The sequence below is a fragment of the Bubalus kerabau genome, chromosome 12 (genome assembly GCF_029407905.1).
Source record: "Bubalus kerabau isolate K-KA32 ecotype Philippines breed swamp buffalo chromosome 12, PCC_UOA_SB_1v2, whole genome shotgun sequence".
Lineage (NCBI taxonomy): Eukaryota > Metazoa > Chordata > Mammalia > Artiodactyla > Bovidae > Bubalus > Bubalus kerabau.
The window spans coordinates 46,613,909-46,632,437 of NC_073635.1; the positions used below are offsets into that span (position 1 = coordinate 46,613,909).

Here is an 18,529-nt window from a genome sequence, read left to right on the forward strand (position 1 = left end):
TCACGGGGGATATTTATGGCTGATTCATGTTGATGTGTGGCAGAAACCATTATAATATTGTAAAGCAATTATCCTTTAATTAAACATAAATAAATTAAAAGAAACACAAAGTTTGTGAGGATTGGCAAGAAGAATGATGTGATTGAAATACATGAAAAGTAACAGAAAAAGAATAACTAGTATGGTGTTTTACATAGAGGGAAATATATTCTTCTCAATCTCTGCAGAATTGTCTGACCTGCAAACTGTCTTGCATTAGTCGCTAGAAAGTGGATGCATAAAATGGATATAGATTGCTACCACTTAGTAGGAAGGCTTCTAAGTCAATACCCTCTTAACACTAGTTCTACATCCATGGCAGACTAGGAGACATTCAGTGACTCTTCTCTTGCTGAAAGTAAGACTTCCTATTCCAACAAAATTATAAGCTCCTCTGGGGCAAAGGTATGTTTTCATTCATTACAACACTTAGCACTGTGCTTTCTGCAGAATGAGGCTTTATTAATGAATCTGTTTAAAGGAATAAATGAGGATCAGTTCAGCTTTTATATACCAGTTGTACATATGAAAGATAAATGTTAGCACCAAGCCTACACATGAAGAAGTGATATATTTACAATGTCATTTGCAATATTTTAATTCTATTAACATCTCTACTCCCCATATTGTAAAAATGCAATCCATGTAACTTTTATTTATAATTTACTCTCCTCTAGTAATAAATAACTTTTGTTCATATTGTAAATTTGCTAATGCCAATGAAAACACATGGGGAGAAACCTTAAATCATCACCATATTCTGCTAACATCCAGAGGCCATATGATATTCTAATACAAGTCTTACCAACATAAACCTGTGAGGACAGAAGACAAAAATGTGTTTGTAGTGGTCACATAAACATTTGAGGTTTTTATTAGGGATCTATCACTATTTGTTAATTCATTGAAATAATTTCTTTAGACAGAAAAAAAATCATTTTCCATTCTTTTGGGAATGTTTGGAGTATTCACAGAGTATCTGTGATTTCCTTAAGTGCGGCATTTTGGATTAGTTAAGACGTTTATATTATTAAAGGCTATTGGAATTGCAAAGTTTCTGAAAGCATTTTTTTTTTCCAATGATAGAGAGTAAAAACAAAACACTGAGTTAGAGTTACAAATCTACACTCCTATAGATATGGGAATAATATATTTTGTTCCATCAACATGTCTCCTTTACATTATTCAGCACAAAGCTTTGTGAAATAAGAATCATGGGAATATAAGAATATAAAGGAAAAAGGTACAAATAACAGCTTCATAAACTGAAAAATGTACATAAATAAATCATGTATATGTGGGCAGTTTGCTTAGCTGGCAAGAAACAAAATATGGAAAATCTGCTTGTTAAACAATAACTACAGAGTGTGCTTTTATGATGTTTTTCACCGCAGTAATTCATATTAGAGATAGAAGCAGTTGCATGTTAAATAAAATCATTGAGCATTGTTCCCTTCATATTGTAAAGAGCTGACTTATGTTGTTTTTAGATGCCTCCCATTAGAAAGTAAATATTCCTTCAATGCTGTGCATTTCACAAAATTTAATAAAGATGAACTATAAATAAAGTCACTGGGAGATTTCAGACAGTTTTATTAGGAGATTGTTGAAAAGAAAAAGAAAATTAAATACAATAACAGTAAACGTGGTTCTCACATTGAAACCAGGCTCAAAGAACTAGGCTACCATAGAAAAATTTCCAATTCTTGCATTATGATGTAAAAACAGATTTTTGTACAGATTTTGTACAACAAAATTCGTAATAACCTTTTATCATTTTTAGAAAACTTTAAATATATAGATAAAAATAGACAATTTTCATAGGTCCTACATGAAGATGAGTATGTTCTGTTTCAAGGGCTTGCATAGAGCGCAAATGTGGTTATAATATAGAACAACTAGACATTAATAATTTTAGGATTACAAAAGCATGGAAACCATAAAATGGGCACAATTTCACTTGTTTAAACCAAAAAACGAATTTTAAACCAACCTGTATAACTAATAAAGGGTAAAAAACTTAAGTTACAGACTTAAAATAACATTTCTTGACTTGTAATATTTACAACATGTTAGTAAGATTCTCTCTTAGCATATAGCTGATAGCTTTTTTTTTATTCCTTTCTAAAATTTCCTTTTATAGTGAACCAAACACTAAAGCATTCTCAAAGGTCTGGAAAATATGTATTTTAAAACTATTTAACCTACTTAACAGGTGACTCTATGCAAGAAGCAGAGCAATGGCTGATTACTACTTATGGAAGTTGTGGGCTTTTAAAAAAAAGCTTTCAAAAATGTATAATTCAAAAGGTTGCCACAAGTCCCTCTGATTTTAAGTGTTATAACCCTTTAAAGACTGCATACAGGGAAAAGCAAGAAATACATACAACAAGGAATAAAATCTCTTGTGTTCAAATAACAAAAGATGTTTATGGAAGAATTATGCTTAGAAAACCAAGTTTCTAGAAAGCACTTACTAACAGTGTTTTAAATAAAAATATTGCTCCCTTTTAAGCAAGCTAAAAATAGGAACTGCATATATAACCTTTTTATTGTATTAAAAATGGCCTTAGCTGGTTAATAGCGAGCTACACAAAAGAAATATGTTTCAGTATTGCAAGGAAGACCTAAAAACTATAGAAGCTTAGTGCCAGTGTATCTATAATGTTAATTTCTTAACCAAATCATTAATAGCCAATGAGAACTATCTTTAAACATGTTGAAGCTAGTTTCCTTGGCCATTTAAGATTTTGCTATTTATGGTAATAAATAATGTTAGGATCATAAAATTTTAAGATGACAGCAAAATCATAAAATGTCCAGCAACTGTACTGACTCATGATTTCAGTCTTTAAAGGTGTAACTCAAAGTACGTAAAAACAAAGAGAAGGTAACTTCAGCTTGTAGTAAGCACTGTTTGCAGCTTGACTTCCAGTTATCTGCACAAAAGTGAAAACACATATGGTAACTCTCAAGAAGACAAGTGAAAATAACACATAGGCACCCTTCCCTCTGACCAGGGTGGGAAGCACAACACATTTGAACTTTATCACTCAGCGCTACATGGTATTGGACTGATACATCAAGGATCAAGAGTTTGTTAGGTTTTGTCTTTCAGCAACATTAACATAATATGACATTAACATATAAAAATATTTCTGGTGTTTTGATTTACTATTCAGCCACAATCCATTCTCAATAGTGCAGTTTGGGGCACTAACTAGGGTTCAATATACAAATAAAAGTGGCTGACACAGAGTTCTGTTGTCACCAGATGCATAAGATCTCATTCATTAATACTGTGACTCCAGACAAATATTTACATGCCTGCATGCGTTAAAACCAGAAAGGTGTCTTTCTGACCAACAGGGTGACAAAACATATTTTCTAAAATTTTCATTTTCCTAAACTCTAGTATACTACTGCATACATAATACCTTCCTTGTATGTTTTATGTTTATATACTGTACATGTGACCAACAGTTTGAAGAAGAAGCATCCTGATCATTTTAAGTTCTATATACCATTACCAGTTTGGAATGAAAACATGTTACATTTATATATTTTTTAAGGTAAAAAGACCTTCAGTGAAACCTTTTGGCTTATATCCAATGCTTCTTTTCAGATATGCAAAATGTTATTTCACGGGGTTGTTGTCAATATCCATTTGTTGGTCTTTTGGAAAGTACATGAGACAAAAATCTTCAGGAGAAAAACCACGGTTAGAGAGTTTAAAATAGAATGTAACAATATTATTCTGTGATTTCTGATTTTTTAGGAATCCTCTATGTCCTCTACAAGTTTATTTCCAAGTGTTCTTGCTGGTTTCTGGAGGACATAATTCTGTAAGTCTAGGTGACCAGTGCTACAAGAGTCTTGATGTGCTCAGACACAGAATTTTCAGAAGAGGAAAATGGTTCATTCCATTAAAAAAACAAAGGTAGGTCTTATTCAGACCTGCTTTTAAACTGTATACAAGTGTCCAGCAGCAAAGTTGCAGTTATTAACTGTATGAAGTTTGATACTTGTACATTTACAAACATTCTCAGGTCTCTGGTATGAACCACAGATGAAAATCAATAAAGGAAAACCTTTTTTTTTGTAGAATACTTAAACTTTTAAAGAACATTAATACACAAAATTGAGGAAGTTCCCTTAAAAGGACTTTATTTTTTTCCAAACTTTCCAATGACGAACGTCTGACTGCAGAGTTCTTTACTATAACATGGGTTTCTTCAACAGGAAAGATTCAGTACATGACAGTAGTTTTCAAATACAGTCTTCCATCTGAAAATGAACAACAAAAAATAATTATATGACATCTTGGAGACAAATGTGAAAATAAAAACTACACAACCCAATATAAAATTTGTGGGTTTTATTCTATCTTCACTTATCTAGGAAGCAACTTTTTCACATATTCTCCAAGTTCATTTCATAATTACATTGAGTTTATATGTTTGAAAAGAATACAGCATTTCATAAATTCTCATAAATATATATTTGCTATTTTGATATCAGTACAGAGCACTCAGAAAATATGTAAGAGTATGTGTGTATGTGTGACTGATATGCAAAGCTAGTTGATTTCTGTTGAATGACAATTACTTCCTCCAAGCTTGCAGAACCAATTTTTTCTGAATGCACTCAGATATATCTCCATTATAAAAGACTGAGAGGTGTTGTTAAATATACTATATAATGCAACTTGTGTGCACACTTGTTGCTATTTATATGAAAGTCATCCAGGTTATTTCATCAATATCAATGAACTATAATCTTTCCACCTTGAAGTGAGATTAATAGAATAATTAAATATTAAGATGCAAATATATTACTCAACTTTTACCAGTTGAGAAATACAGCTATGTGAAAAAGAAAAGTAAATTAAATCTTCAATAAATCGATTAGAATGAAGCATAAATAAGAAATCAAAAATCCAGAGAAAAAACAAAGCAAAACATAAATCTATTACCCTCTCAACTGTCCACTTTATGGTGTGGTTTAAACTTTTGAAATATTTGTATAAAATGTTTAAATTTCACATAATTTAATACCTATAGTAGAAGGTATGCTGCTGCTGCTGCTGCTGCTGCTAAGTCACTTCAGTCGTGTCCTACTCTGTGCGACCCCATGGACGACAGCCCACCAGGCTCCCTTGTCCCTGGGATTCTCCAGGCAAGAACACTGGAGTGGGCTGCCATTTCCTTCTCCAATGCATGAAAGTGAAAAGTGAAAGTGAAGTCGCTCAGTCACGTCTGACTCTTAGCGACCCCATGGACTGCAGCCTACCAGGCTCCTCCATCCATGGGGATTTTCCAGGCAAGAGTACTGGAGTGGGGTGCCATTGCCTTCTCCAGTAGAAGGTATATAGAAAAGTAAAGTTTTCAAACATTTGAAAAATGCTTATTGCAGTGCAAGTGTTTGCAAAATGTCTGGTAACTTTAACAATTAATACATAAGGAACTAGAAATAAACTACAGTTATTTAGGAAACACAGTCTAAACATTTGTAGATCTCACCTTCAACATTAAGTTAATTGAGTGCTTATGCATAATATGTGGTAATTAGTAACTTGAAACCGATGTTAAACCATTTTTCTACTTCACAGAAATACTGATGTACCTAAAATTGTATATTCCTACCACATGTTTTAGCTTTGCCTCCAGGATATTATGAACTCTGGCTTATTGGTATAATCTGAGCACCCAGTGAATGTTCAATAAATATGGGTTTGAATGAACAAATGAAGGAACAAGTCAGATATAATTTTCATGTGGTTTATATATACAAAGTAGATAAATAAGCCCAAATAAACCTAATAAACTAATATTATAAAAAATTTAAAAATAAAGCTTCAGTTTTTCATATTCTTAGTATCATGTGTCTAAAAATCAGAACTCCTAATAGATATTTTTGATAATGATTTTTACTAACTAAAGCAACTAAATGGTTTTAAAATCTAGTAATAGAAATTATAGAAACAACCAAAGAAGTAGAATGCTGCTAAGTCTGCTGCTAAGTCGCTTCAGTCTTGTCCGACTCTGTGCGACTCCATAGACGGCAGCCCACCAGGCTTCCCCATCCCTGGGATTCTAGAGGCAAGAACACTGGAGTGGGTTGCCATTTCCTTCTCCAATGCATGAAAGTGAAAAGTGAAAGTAAAGTCGCTCAGTTGTGTCAATTCTTAGCGACCCCATGGACTGCAGCCCACCAGGCTCCTCCATCCATGGGATTTTCCAGGCAAGAGTACTGGAGTGGGGTGCCTTTGCCTTCTCCAAGAAGTAGAATACTGATGCTTTTTACCAACATTTTCTAATTCTTAGTCTTTATTTAATTTAACCCAACTTTTCTTTCCTTCCAATTTATCTCAATATTTCTATCATTAGTGTATTCACTTATGTTGAAGATATCATTCTCATTCTTTTTTTTTTTTTTAATAGACAATGATTCCTAAGATTAGAGAGGGGAGGAGAAACATCTGTCTTCAAAATTCAAATTTCATTCAGTGAAGTCATTCAAAATACTTGTGGAAAAGAAATGATTTGCTCAAAATTAACATCTCAAGATTAGGAATTCTTAAGTCTTTTTCCATTAAAGAAAAAAATTAAAGCCTTAAAGATTATTTTCTAATCTTCTGTGATACCTATAGCATATTAGGAGAAGGAATGCAGTAGCAAAGAATGGTTATACAAAAGTCATTCATTAATCATCAATCATTGTATGTTTGCACATTGTTATAAGGGGAAGGAAATGGCAACCCACTTCAATATTCTTCCCTGGAGAATCTCATGGACAGGGGAGCCTGGTGAGCTACTGTCCATGGGATCGCAAAGAGTCGGATACGACTGGGCACACAGCACACACGTTGTTTTAAAAGATCCACTAGCCAGATTCTTCATCCAGGTTCTATATAATTGGCATTGACTTTCTTCTCTAATCTTATCTGTCACCCCTCTCCCTCATGCAGTGACCCAGTCGCACACCAAGCTCTGCACTGCTGAGGTCTGTTATTCCTTCTAGAAGCTTCAAAATAAGTACCTCCTCCTTCCCTGCTTGCATTGCTGTCTTACTAAACATCTAATAGAGCTCACCCTAAGAATCAACTTCATAGCACTTTGTCTCACTTTGATGTTACATATGAGAAGTGTCTTACACGGTGAGACCCACAAAAGCAGCAGCCGTAGTTCTTTCCCCATCAGTATCAGAAGGAGAATGCTTCAGCATGATGCTTTCTTTAAAGCTTTTAATGCAGTCTCAAATGTTAAACTTTTGGAGATATTAATTAACATGCTTATGTGCTAAAAATAATTCCTTTAGCATTTAGAGATTTTAAAGTCTATCTGAAACTAAATTTTAAAACAAAAAATATATACATTAAAAATATAACAGGATAATTTTGTAAGATTTTTATTGCAGCCATATACAAAATATGTTTATAAAAATTATAAACATATTTATGTGCTCAGTATTTAGTCGACTATAACAATTACTTTTAATAAATATGTCTAAAATTTTTGACTCATGTTCATAACAGGTGGAAAGCATCAAGCATTAAAAATGCTGGCTGTAAAATAGATTCCAATAGTTATAGTTAAGGCATTTCCATGGTTCAATAATACTTAGATATCAGAGATTATCTGCCTTAGAATTAACTGGAAATAGAAATTTATCAGGCACAGACAGACTCTAGAAGAGTAACTCTCTCTCCCTTTGTCTACAAAGCCTAACTGTGAAGCAATTCTACTTTATAATTTTGTCATATTTATTAAAACATTTATTTAGTCACTAAGTCTTGTTCATGGACTCCCTGTGACCCCATGGACTGCAGCCTGCTAGGCTCCCCTGTCCATGGGATTTCCCAGGCAAAAATATGGTAGTGTGTTGCCATTTCCTTCTCCAGGGGAATCTTCCCCACTCAGGGATCAAATTCACACGTCCTGCATTGCAGGAATAATGTTTTCCACTGAGCCACAAGGGAAGCCCTTATAGAAACATACTTATGGATAAATCTGAATCTGTAAGAAAAAAAAAAAAAAGTTTTAAGTAATTTTATGTTGTTCCTGAGAAATTATATTGACCTGCTAATCTACAGCAAATAATCACATATGGATGTACCCAGAGAGCTAACAGCAGGCTTCTGAGTTATGGGACTGTAGGTCTTCTTAGGCCTCCGATAACAAACCACCTGAGAGCAAGCCGAATGGCAAGAGTGCTAGATAAAATACATGGGCCCATAATTCAAACTGTGCCATGGTTTTATGTTATGTAATAAGTATTCCAATACTCTGTCCTTGCCTGACTCTTCAAACAGTAGGCAAAGTGATGGAGCCCTAGCTGCTGCTAAGTCGCTTCAGTCGTGTCCGACTCTGTGCAACCCCAGAGACGACAGCCCACCAGGCTCCCCCGTCCCTGGGATTCTCCAGGCAAGAACACTGGAGTGGGTTGCCATTTCCTTCTCCAATGCATGAACGTGAAAAGTGAAAGTGAAGTTGTTTAGTCGTGTCCAACTCCTAGCGACCCCATGGACTGCAGCCCACCAGGCTCCTCCGTCCATAGGATTTTCCAGGCAAGAGTACTGGAGTGGGGTGCCATTGCCTTCTCCCCATCATTTCCTATATCATCTTTTTTTCTGTATATGTTGGCCACCAAGAAACATTTTTCCTGATGCTGAGCATGGTTTATGAAGTAATCATTCCCTGATATTTCAACTGGGTAAGAATTGTTTTATGATCAAATCAACTGGAAATAGGAGCTTCCCAGGTGGTGCTAGTGGTAAAGAACTTGCTTGCCAATGCAGGAGACTTAAGAGACGAAGGTTCAATCCCTGAGTCTGGAAGATCCCCTGGAAAAGGGCATGGCAACCCACTCCTGCCTAGAGAATCCCATGGACAGAACAGCCTGGCAGGCTACAGTCCATAGGTTTGCACAATCAGACAAAACTGAAGCGACTTAGCATGCAAATTGGAAATAAAGGTAATAATAAATATGAACAGCATAGATAATATCTTCTGAGAGTCTATTGTGTTCAGGGCACTTTACAGATTTCAAATCTAAATTTTTCAACAACTCAACAAAAAATGTATTTAGTGCCTTTTACAAACAGGCTATGCTAAGTCACTTCAGTCGTTTCCGACTCTGTGCGACCCCATAGACGGCAGCCCAACAGGCTCCCCCGTCCCTGGGATTCTCCAGGCAAGAACACTGGAGTGGGCTGCCATTTCCTTCTCCAAAGCATGAAAGTGAAAAATGAAAGCGAAGTCGCTCAGTTGTGTCCGACTCTTAGCGACCCCATGGATTGCAGCCTAACAGGCTCCTCCGTCCATGGGATTTTCCAAGCAAGAGTACTGGAGTGGGGTGCCATTGCCTTCTCTGAACAAATAGGCTATTAAAGCCTAAAAAATTTAAGTTATCCTACACATTTTCAAAGAACTAGCAAATAGATATGCAATGAATTGATATTTACTTGAATCCACATCTATTCCATTATGTCACTTCCTCTAAAAAGCAATTGGAAGATTACTGGAGGAAATATACTGACTCTGATGCAGAGGAAGGGACTGAACCTTAGACACCTTGATACCATCCATCTCCCTGTTTTGTAAATCTGTTCTCAGCATTTTCTCAGAAAACAGAGGCTTCCTTTTAGTATGCAAAGCCTCAAATGAACAACTTGAAATCAGAACTAGAATTCTTATAGTTTGGTTTCAGAGCAAATATCTTCCTTTGACACAATGATTATTTGCTTTTGTAAGGGAGGCTGATATGACAGAAAAATCATCAAGCAGCACTTTGTGCATGGGAGTACTTAATTAAAAAGTCTCTTCTAATTAAAAGCATGTGGGAGTAGGGATTGGGTGAAACTATTTAAATTACAAATTCCTTTAATAGTTCCAAAGTTCATTGTGATTTGATGCTTACAGCTCTAATTTGGTGAATAAGTATCTAGATCACTGAATAGTTTATTGCAGGTATGAATTTTTGTATGCTGCTTACTGTTATTATGCAGATTTAGATCTACAGATGAGTTAAAGAAAATATTTTAAAATCCTTATAAAAATGGATCTCATGTTTTAATCTAGTTCTGTTTTGTGTTTGTGAATTATATTTACTTTTTTAATTTCATTTTTATTTTATATTAGAGTATTGTTAATTACAGTGTTGTGTTAGTATCAGGTGTACAGCAAAGTGATTCAGTTATACATATACACTGATTTAATATTTTGTACCTATTATTATATGTAGTTATTTATAGCATCTAATATATATAAACAGATATAGAATTTAGCTCATATTCCATATATGAAACTAAAGTATTAAATAGCTTGATCATTTATTTTAAAAAGTTAATGAAGTTTGTTCAACAACAATCACAATATATGATGAGATTTTATTACAAACTGGAACAATTTCAAATTGCTTAGGTGGATTACACCAGAAATCCAATGCTTTCATGGAAACATTAACAAGGGACTGTGTCACTGAAGAGTATTACTCAGTATGCAGATAGGTATATATTCCAGTTTTGAATAGAACTCCCTTGAAAACATACACAAGGATCTCTTGCTTTTTGTTTTTTGCACAAAGAGATTAATAACTTACATTTCTGTTAGGAAGTAGCTTTATTAAAAATAGCATCTATTTGGTCAAAACTTATATGCAGACACCTGTAATTGAATGAAGTTTGCTGCTTTCACAAAAAAGTTGTATGTGCCCATATCTTACTACTCCAGAGCTGAGAAAAATAGGAATATAACAGATGGCAGACATATAAGATCATTTATCTAGAACATTTAATATTTACTTAAAGAATATTAGGCTAACATGAAATGTAGTGGCCCTAAACTTTTCTCAGCATAATGTCTTAATTATATAAAGTAAGGGAAACCAAAAGAAGCGATGAAAACAAATGTTAATGATTCATGTGATATTTGATAAGACAACGAAAGGAAGTCAAAATAAAAGCAAGCAAACAGAAACAGATGGGAAGGATCTTTGTCAAGTCATAACCCCTCTTCTAAAACCCCTAAAGGAAGAAGCTAATTAAAGAAAATATTGTTTCTTGCTTTTTTAATATAATTTTATATTTAGAGTAAGAACATTCTGCTACTGCTGAGGCAAAGAAGCAGAGACAGAAAGTCTACATTTAACATGAAAAATATTTTAAGAGAGATTGATGTTCAGTACAAGCTCTTTTACAAGAGGATACTGAGTAAATATCATTTCTTCTCACGAAATGCAGATAATAACTGTATAAGTGATTTCCAGAAGTTATGGTCAAGGTTGTGTTCAAAAACAATGAAAAGACAAAAACTGAAGAAGTTGCAACCAATTTTGAATTTTAGATCTTTCAGGGTGACAGTTGCATAAGCTGAGGCCCACAAAGTTGAGTGAAAATGAGAAAGGACCGGACATCAGATCCCTTTTGAATGCTTGCTCTATATGCACCTGGTGCCATTCTAGAGAGTGGGCACAGACTATGTGTAAGAGGCACACCAAGCAGGGTATCTTATACAGAAGCCAAATATACTAGTACAGGCAGTAGGTAATGGATTACCTAATGGACCAAAACGGCCCAGCTCATTTGAAATCAGAGTAGATCATATTGTGTTTATTACAAAGTTAGTATGAAGTAAAGCTCTTGACTGTGGCTAATATTGTAAACAATTTTGTAAACAAGAACTGCTTTTTATAAAATTTTCAGTTTTCTTCAAAGAAAAAACTGGATGAGAACATCTTCTGGTTTAAAACATGCTCTGGGAACAGATTATCTAAAGTTACTATACATAGGGTGAAAAGGTAACTACATTTTAAAATAGAAATAATAAAAATAAATCCCTTTCTACACATGAAGAAACTTGTATTAGACTCTAGGTAATAGAGTCTATTACCTAGACTTCCCAGGTGGTGCTAGTGGTAAAGAATCCACCTGCCAATAAAGGAGACATGAGACACAGGTCTCATCACCGGGTCAGGAAGATCCCCTGGAGGAGGGGGTCTTCCTGAATCCACTCCAGTATTCTTGCTTGGACAATCCCATGGACAGAGGATCCTTGGTGGGCTACAGTCCATAAGGTCGCAAAGGGTCAAACACAACTAAAGCGACTTAGCACAAAGGCATGCAAGCACACTTACGGGGGAAAGACTGGAAATTTGACAGTTTGACAAACTGAAGCAGGTGGAATTAGACTTGAGGTATTGGAGCTAGAAGGAAACATCACTGAGCAGCCTGATCTAATCACACATTCTTTTTAAATAGGAAACTAAACAGACAAACCAGTAATGAGAGATGAGCTTAAAAATGTGGAGAGAAGGCATTTGAAGATGTACAAATGTCTATGGTTAATCTTAGCAAGCTTGGAGTTATTTAGTCAACTCCAGCCCTGGGCAAAATAATTTTTCCAAATGACTAGTCAGTTTAAAGTATCTCAGTTCTTCTAAGAAATTATGTTCTTATTGTAGGTCTCTTAAAGAGTCCCTTTGCTTGAATTTCATCACTGTCAACTATTTACTGCTTATCTATTCACCAAGAACCAGGCAATCTATGCTTAATGTTAAAAAAATTAGCCCTCTATTAAAATGTTTTAGATGTGAATGATCAGCCTATACTCATGGAGATTGGGTTTGGATCCTATACATTGTATTACTAAGACCTAACTGTCCTTACAACACTTGCCCTAGGATCCAAACTCTTGTCCTCTGCCAAGTTATTTTTACTATGCCTATACTTCTATTTGGCTCAGAGGTTAAAGCATCTGCCTGCAAGGCAGGAGACCCAGGTTCAATCCGTGGGTTGGGAAGATTCCCTGGAGAAGGAAATGCCAACACACTCCAGTATTCTTGCCTGGAGAATCCCATGGACGGAGGAGCCTAGTAGGTTACAGTCCACGGGGTCGCAGAGTCGGACACAACTGAGCGACTTCACTTTCACTTTCATACTTCTGTTTGCATATCACTTTAGAATACACAACCTGAGTCTAATCATGAGGAAATATCAAATGCAAAATGGGAAACATTCTCTTAAGACTTTTTTCAAACATGTCAATTTTACAATTTTACAATTTTTTTTTACAATTTTTAAAAGGCCAAGGAAATGCATACAATCGAAGAAACAAAAGAGAAATTACAACTAAATGTAATGTGATCTTAATTTGGATTTAGGAATGCTGTAAATGCTATAAAGGACATGATTTGGTCAAATGACAAGATTAGAGTGTCAATATCAGTTTAAATAAAAGTACTGTGTCAATTAAATAGGTTATTGGGCTGATAAATACACTGTATTTATGTATAAGAGAAAAATCCTTATTTTTAATAAGTACTCCCTAGAATGTGTATGGGTAAATATAACAGGTAAAGTACCATGATTTATACATTTTACTTTCAAATGCTTCAGAAAATATTATGCAGATAGAGAAAATTATAAAGTATATAGAAGAAAAACATCAACAATAGGTGAAGATTTGCAAAGTGCATATGCGAGTTGCAAAAATTTTTAGCTTTTCTGTAAGTACAGTTTTTTTTTCAAATATATATTAAAACTAAATAGGTTTCCTAAGAGGAAATGACTAAAATATAAAATAGGTTGCCTAAGTGAAATGAAATTTTAATAGTCACCAATATCAGATATTTATTTATAACTAGTTGAAGATTTATCCTCTCCACTAGCCATGTGCACAGTTGTTACACTGATTCTATGAGCTGAATTCTCACAGTAAATATGCTTTCGGCTTAATAGCAAGGTTTTAAGAAGTTCTATTCACATATAAGATAGTAAGGTGATGCTGGGTGATTTTCTTAATAGAGTTCTCCAGAAAAACCAGGTTCAGATTCGTGAAACTTATTGGACTGAGGGTGAGAATATAGGCTGGATTCTGGTCTATTGGTCCATTATGTTTGAAAGGTAAATTTACACTTGCAAAGTTTGTGAAGTCTACTTAATTGTCTTACTCCTTAGTTGGTGAGGGCTGTGTAGGCTAATGTGCACTTGGTATAAAGAAATTACTGTTCTGTTTAACTATTTGAAACACGGGTTATCTTAAAAGTTTATCAAAAACAAAAGCAAAGCATAACACAGATCTCCTTAAACTTGTAGTTTCTGTAAATAAAGGGAAATTGCTGCTAGGTCTACTTTGGTAAAGAATTTGTGCATGTGTGTTCTAATTAAGCATTCATTAGTAGCAAGTGAGAATCCATCTGAGTGGTTAATGTACCAGCAAGTGATAATGGGGTGTTTTGCACTTAGGTTACCTTGTCCTGATTGTAAGGTGAGACCTCCCAACTTAAGCAAAGTAAGGCACAGTGAAGTATCTTATTACTTTCTCCATCCTTTTATTCATTTCTGGGAGAAAGAAAACTAAGACACAGGGATGGAAGGAAATCATCTGAGGGAATAGCTGAACCTTAGTGATGATGGACTATGCTTAATAAAAATAGAAACATAAAAAAGTGATGCCTTATTTGATAAAAATAAGATACTGCTAAAAAAGGGAGCAAGGATCTTTCAAATCAATAATTTGATCCTTTAAAACTGCAAGAGACAGGGAAAGTTTGCAGTGAATAAACTGAGTTTTCAGAATAAATACATTTGTTTTCTCTAGCGAACAAGCCAAAAGTGGCAATTAGAAGGACAGTTCTTGTCAGAGTCTAGTTATTTTATTTTAAGCTTGGCCGGGGAAAAATCATCCTTCTTTTAAAAGTTTAGCATTTTTATGCTTATTTTTGATAGCATGACTAATTCAGTAATTTTAATAAAATTATATTTGTTTGGGGAAGTAAATGTGAATGAACAAAGTTCTAAATATCTAGAGCTTGATTTAACATTTAAACAATGCTAAACCAAAATGCCGTTCTAGTGTTAATACTGACAAATGTCAAACTTCAGTGAAAGGTTGCAAATGTTTATAATAAGTATGGTAATTGTTTTAACTGAAGAAATGGCACTTTCATAGGGAATAACTTTTTTCTACATCTCATCCAATAAAATCATCAAGTATTTAGATCATACATGGGTGAGAACACTAACATGTTGTACAGTAACTATTAAATAAGATCATTCTCTGTGCACTAATTCTAAAATTAACATAAGGGATCAATTTAGATATGCAGTGTTATAGTATAGAGAAAGATTAGCAAACAGGCAAGAAAGTGTGCTGATAGAATTGTCATATCTAAAGAAAGAATATGAGAATCAGTTGAGTGTTTGTCAAACAGAGTTGTTTAGCCAAGTTTTAATAAATGTCCATTAAAACATAAACCACCATAAGATTACCGCCAAAGACTGATGTGGACATCTGGTCTACCTTTACATACATTCCTGAATACATTAAATATTTTAATTATATAATATTCAGTGGGCTGATCCCATTCTTACCAGGTACCTTGACAATTTTATTTACTATATAATCCTTATGGTAGGAATCCTCTAAAATGGCTACCACTGCTCCTTGCCTCCTGGCAGTCACATCCTTGTAAGATATCTCTCCCCTTTAAGTATGGACTTTATCTAAAGACTTACTTCTAATGAAGAGAATATGGCAAATGTGATGGAAAGTCACTTCCAAGATGAGGCTGTAAAAAACTGTGACTTTCATCTTGCTGGAAGATACTCTTTCTCTGGATCTTTTCACTTGCTTGATCAGATGAAGTAGGTTGATATGTACTGAGTTGCCTCATGGGAGGTCCATCTGACAAGGACCTGATCATGGCCTCTGGCCAATAGCCAACAAGGACCTGAGGCCCTTAGTAAAATAATCTTGAGAAAATGAGGTGTGCCAACACCTATATGACTGAGTTTAGAAGTGGAGCTTGCTTCAGTTGAGTCTAGAGATGACTAAAGCCCTTTCCAAAAATTTTTGCCACCTGGGAGAGACCCAAAAGCATAGGACCCAACTAAGCTCCTTCTAGATTTCTCATGTATAGAAAAGGTGAGATAATACATGATGTGAGCCATGAAGTTTTAAAGTAATTTGTTGTGTCACAATATATAATAAATACTCCAATACTTTGGCCATGTGATGTGCAATGAGTCAACTCATTGGAAAAGACCATGATTATAAGAAAGATGGCATAAGTGATGGCATAAGTGGTTGATTATGGCAAAGATGGCATAAGTGATGGCATCCAGTCACATCACTTCATGGCAAATAGATGGGGAAATAATGGAAAAAGTGAGACATTATTGTTTTGGGCTTAAAAATTACTGCAGATGGCGATCACAGCCATGAAATTAGAAGACATTTGCTCCTTGGAAGAAAAGCTATGACAAACCTAGACAGCATACTAAAAAGCAGAGACGTTACTTTGCCAACATAGGTCCATCTAGTCAAAGCTATGGCTTTTCCAGTACCCACGTATGAATGTGAGAGTTGGACTATAAAGAAAGCTGAGGGCCAAAGAATTGATGCTTTTGAACTGTGGTGTTGGAGAAGACTCTTGAGAGTCCCCTGGACTGCAAGGAGATCAAACCAGTCAATCCTAAAGGAAATAAGTCAGAATATTCATTGGGAGGACTGATACTGAAGCTGAAACTCCAATACTTTGGCCACCTGATGTGAAGAACTGACTCACTGGAAAAGACCCTGATTCTGGGAAAGATTGAAGGCAGGAGGAGACCAGGATGACAGAGGATGAGGTGGTTGGATGGCATCACTGACAGAGTGGACATGAGTTTGAGTAAGCTCCAGGAGTTGGTGATGGACAGGGAAGCCTGGCATGCTGCAGTCCATGGAGTCTCAATGAGTTGGATCTGACTGAGCAACTGAACTGAATGAGAAAGATTGAAGGCAAAAGGAGAAGGGGGTGGCAGAGGATGAGATGGTTAGACAGTGTCACTTTCTCAATGGACATAAATTTGAGCAAACTCTGGTAGATTATGGAGGACAGGGGAGCCCAGTGTGCTGCAGTCCATGGGGTTTCAAAAAGTCAGACACGACTTAGCGAGTGAACAACTTCTTTTATAGTCAAGGTGTGTTGGTCATTGTCACAGGTAAATATGTCAGTTCTAATGACTTACAATTCTTTAGTATATCTTAGTTTGGTTTCTTTTAGAACACAGAAAGAATTGATAACCCCACTCTGGGTCATGTGGAACTCACCAAGCCAAATGCTGCCTTGTGAGTGCTCCAGCAAGCATGCCTGCATTTCACAGAATCAGCAAAACCCAACTGTATATTTCGCAGTATGATATTTCTTGTCTTATTATATCAAAATGATTTTTTTAAAAAAAAACCCTCTCTAGCCTGCTACTAATTACATAAGCTACTCTAAATCACAGAATATTTATTTTCACAATTTTAAAAGGTTTGTTTTGGTATTTTAAATATATATGTAATGTATATCTGTGGAAATGGAAATTACTTACACTACCTTAGAGTAATTTGATTCTATTGGGAATAAAACAGATTTTCTCAAAGATTGATGATCTTATTTCATGATATATTGTGACCTTCCCAGAAATAAAGACAATAAAGTACAACAGTCTAATTCTTACATTAAACTTGTTTCAGAATAATGACTGTATCAAATTACTTGATACAATGTGACAGAAGTAACCATCCTATAAAATTTCATAGCTCCATACTGCTGGGATTGTTACCATGTAATGGGTAATTTAAAAAGACAAGAAAGAGAAGAAAAAACAATCTAAATCTCTCTATTAAAACCACCTAGAAATCGGACAATCATTGTAACGTCTTTCAGAATCTGTGGTTCAGTAGTGATGATTGGCTAATTTCAATTTTTGTTATATCGAATATCTTGCAATATTTGAAGCAATATGGTTATATCACATGGTTTCCAATGAAACAAACATAATTCTTTGCAAACTGATCAGTAAAATATCAACAAAATAGCCACAAATAATAAGAAATTAAGACACTAAATACTTTCTAAAATGGAAAGCAACAAGAAAAAGACAAAATGTGTTATCACCAAAATATGCAATGCTAATAGATAAGTTTGCATTTTAAAAATTATCTGTCCCTGTAGACAAAGAGTTTCTGGAAACATCTGAGCACTTACAATTTTAAGTTTATTAGTTTTCAATATATACTAAATTCCATGAGATTTGCAATTTTTTAAATGCAGTTTCAAAAGCATAAACACAAAAACTCTACAAATAAACATCTTAATATGTTATAATAAATGTGAATATAGTTAGAAAGAAAATAAATGCTGATATATGTATATTTCATGCCCATTGTGAAATTTTGCCCTGGGTCATTGTAACATAGGCCACTATTTCCATTAAAATTAATAGCTTGTGGCTGTGGTTACTGTCACTGTTGCCTAATTTTCCCCTCACTAGCAATTGTAACATGAATAAATTAAGTTATATCACCATGTACATCATTATATCCTGAATTAAGGTTAGATTTCAAGAAGCATCATGGATTTAAGGAACTCATCTAGAATTGCATCAAAACTCCTTATAATAAAATACTTATTTCCCTACCATAGGGCCTAAATCAGAGAAGGCAATGGCACTCTA

General features: G+C 34.7%; 1 protein-coding gene across 1 annotated transcript in view; it reads right to left on the reverse strand.

The window, feature by feature from the left end:
- Nucleotides 1-1,087: 1,087 nt before the first annotated feature.
- DACH1 (dachshund family transcription factor 1) overlaps nucleotides 1,088-18,529 on the reverse strand; it is a 477,329-nt gene continuing 459,887 nt past the window's right edge. The window contains exon 11 of the mRNA XM_055542628.1: nucleotides 1,088-4,326. Within this exon, the coding sequence (XP_055398603.1) occupies nucleotides 4,289-4,326 (38 nt within the window). The 3' untranslated portion in view covers nucleotides 1,088-4,288. The remainder of the gene's footprint in view (nucleotides 4,327-18,529) is intronic.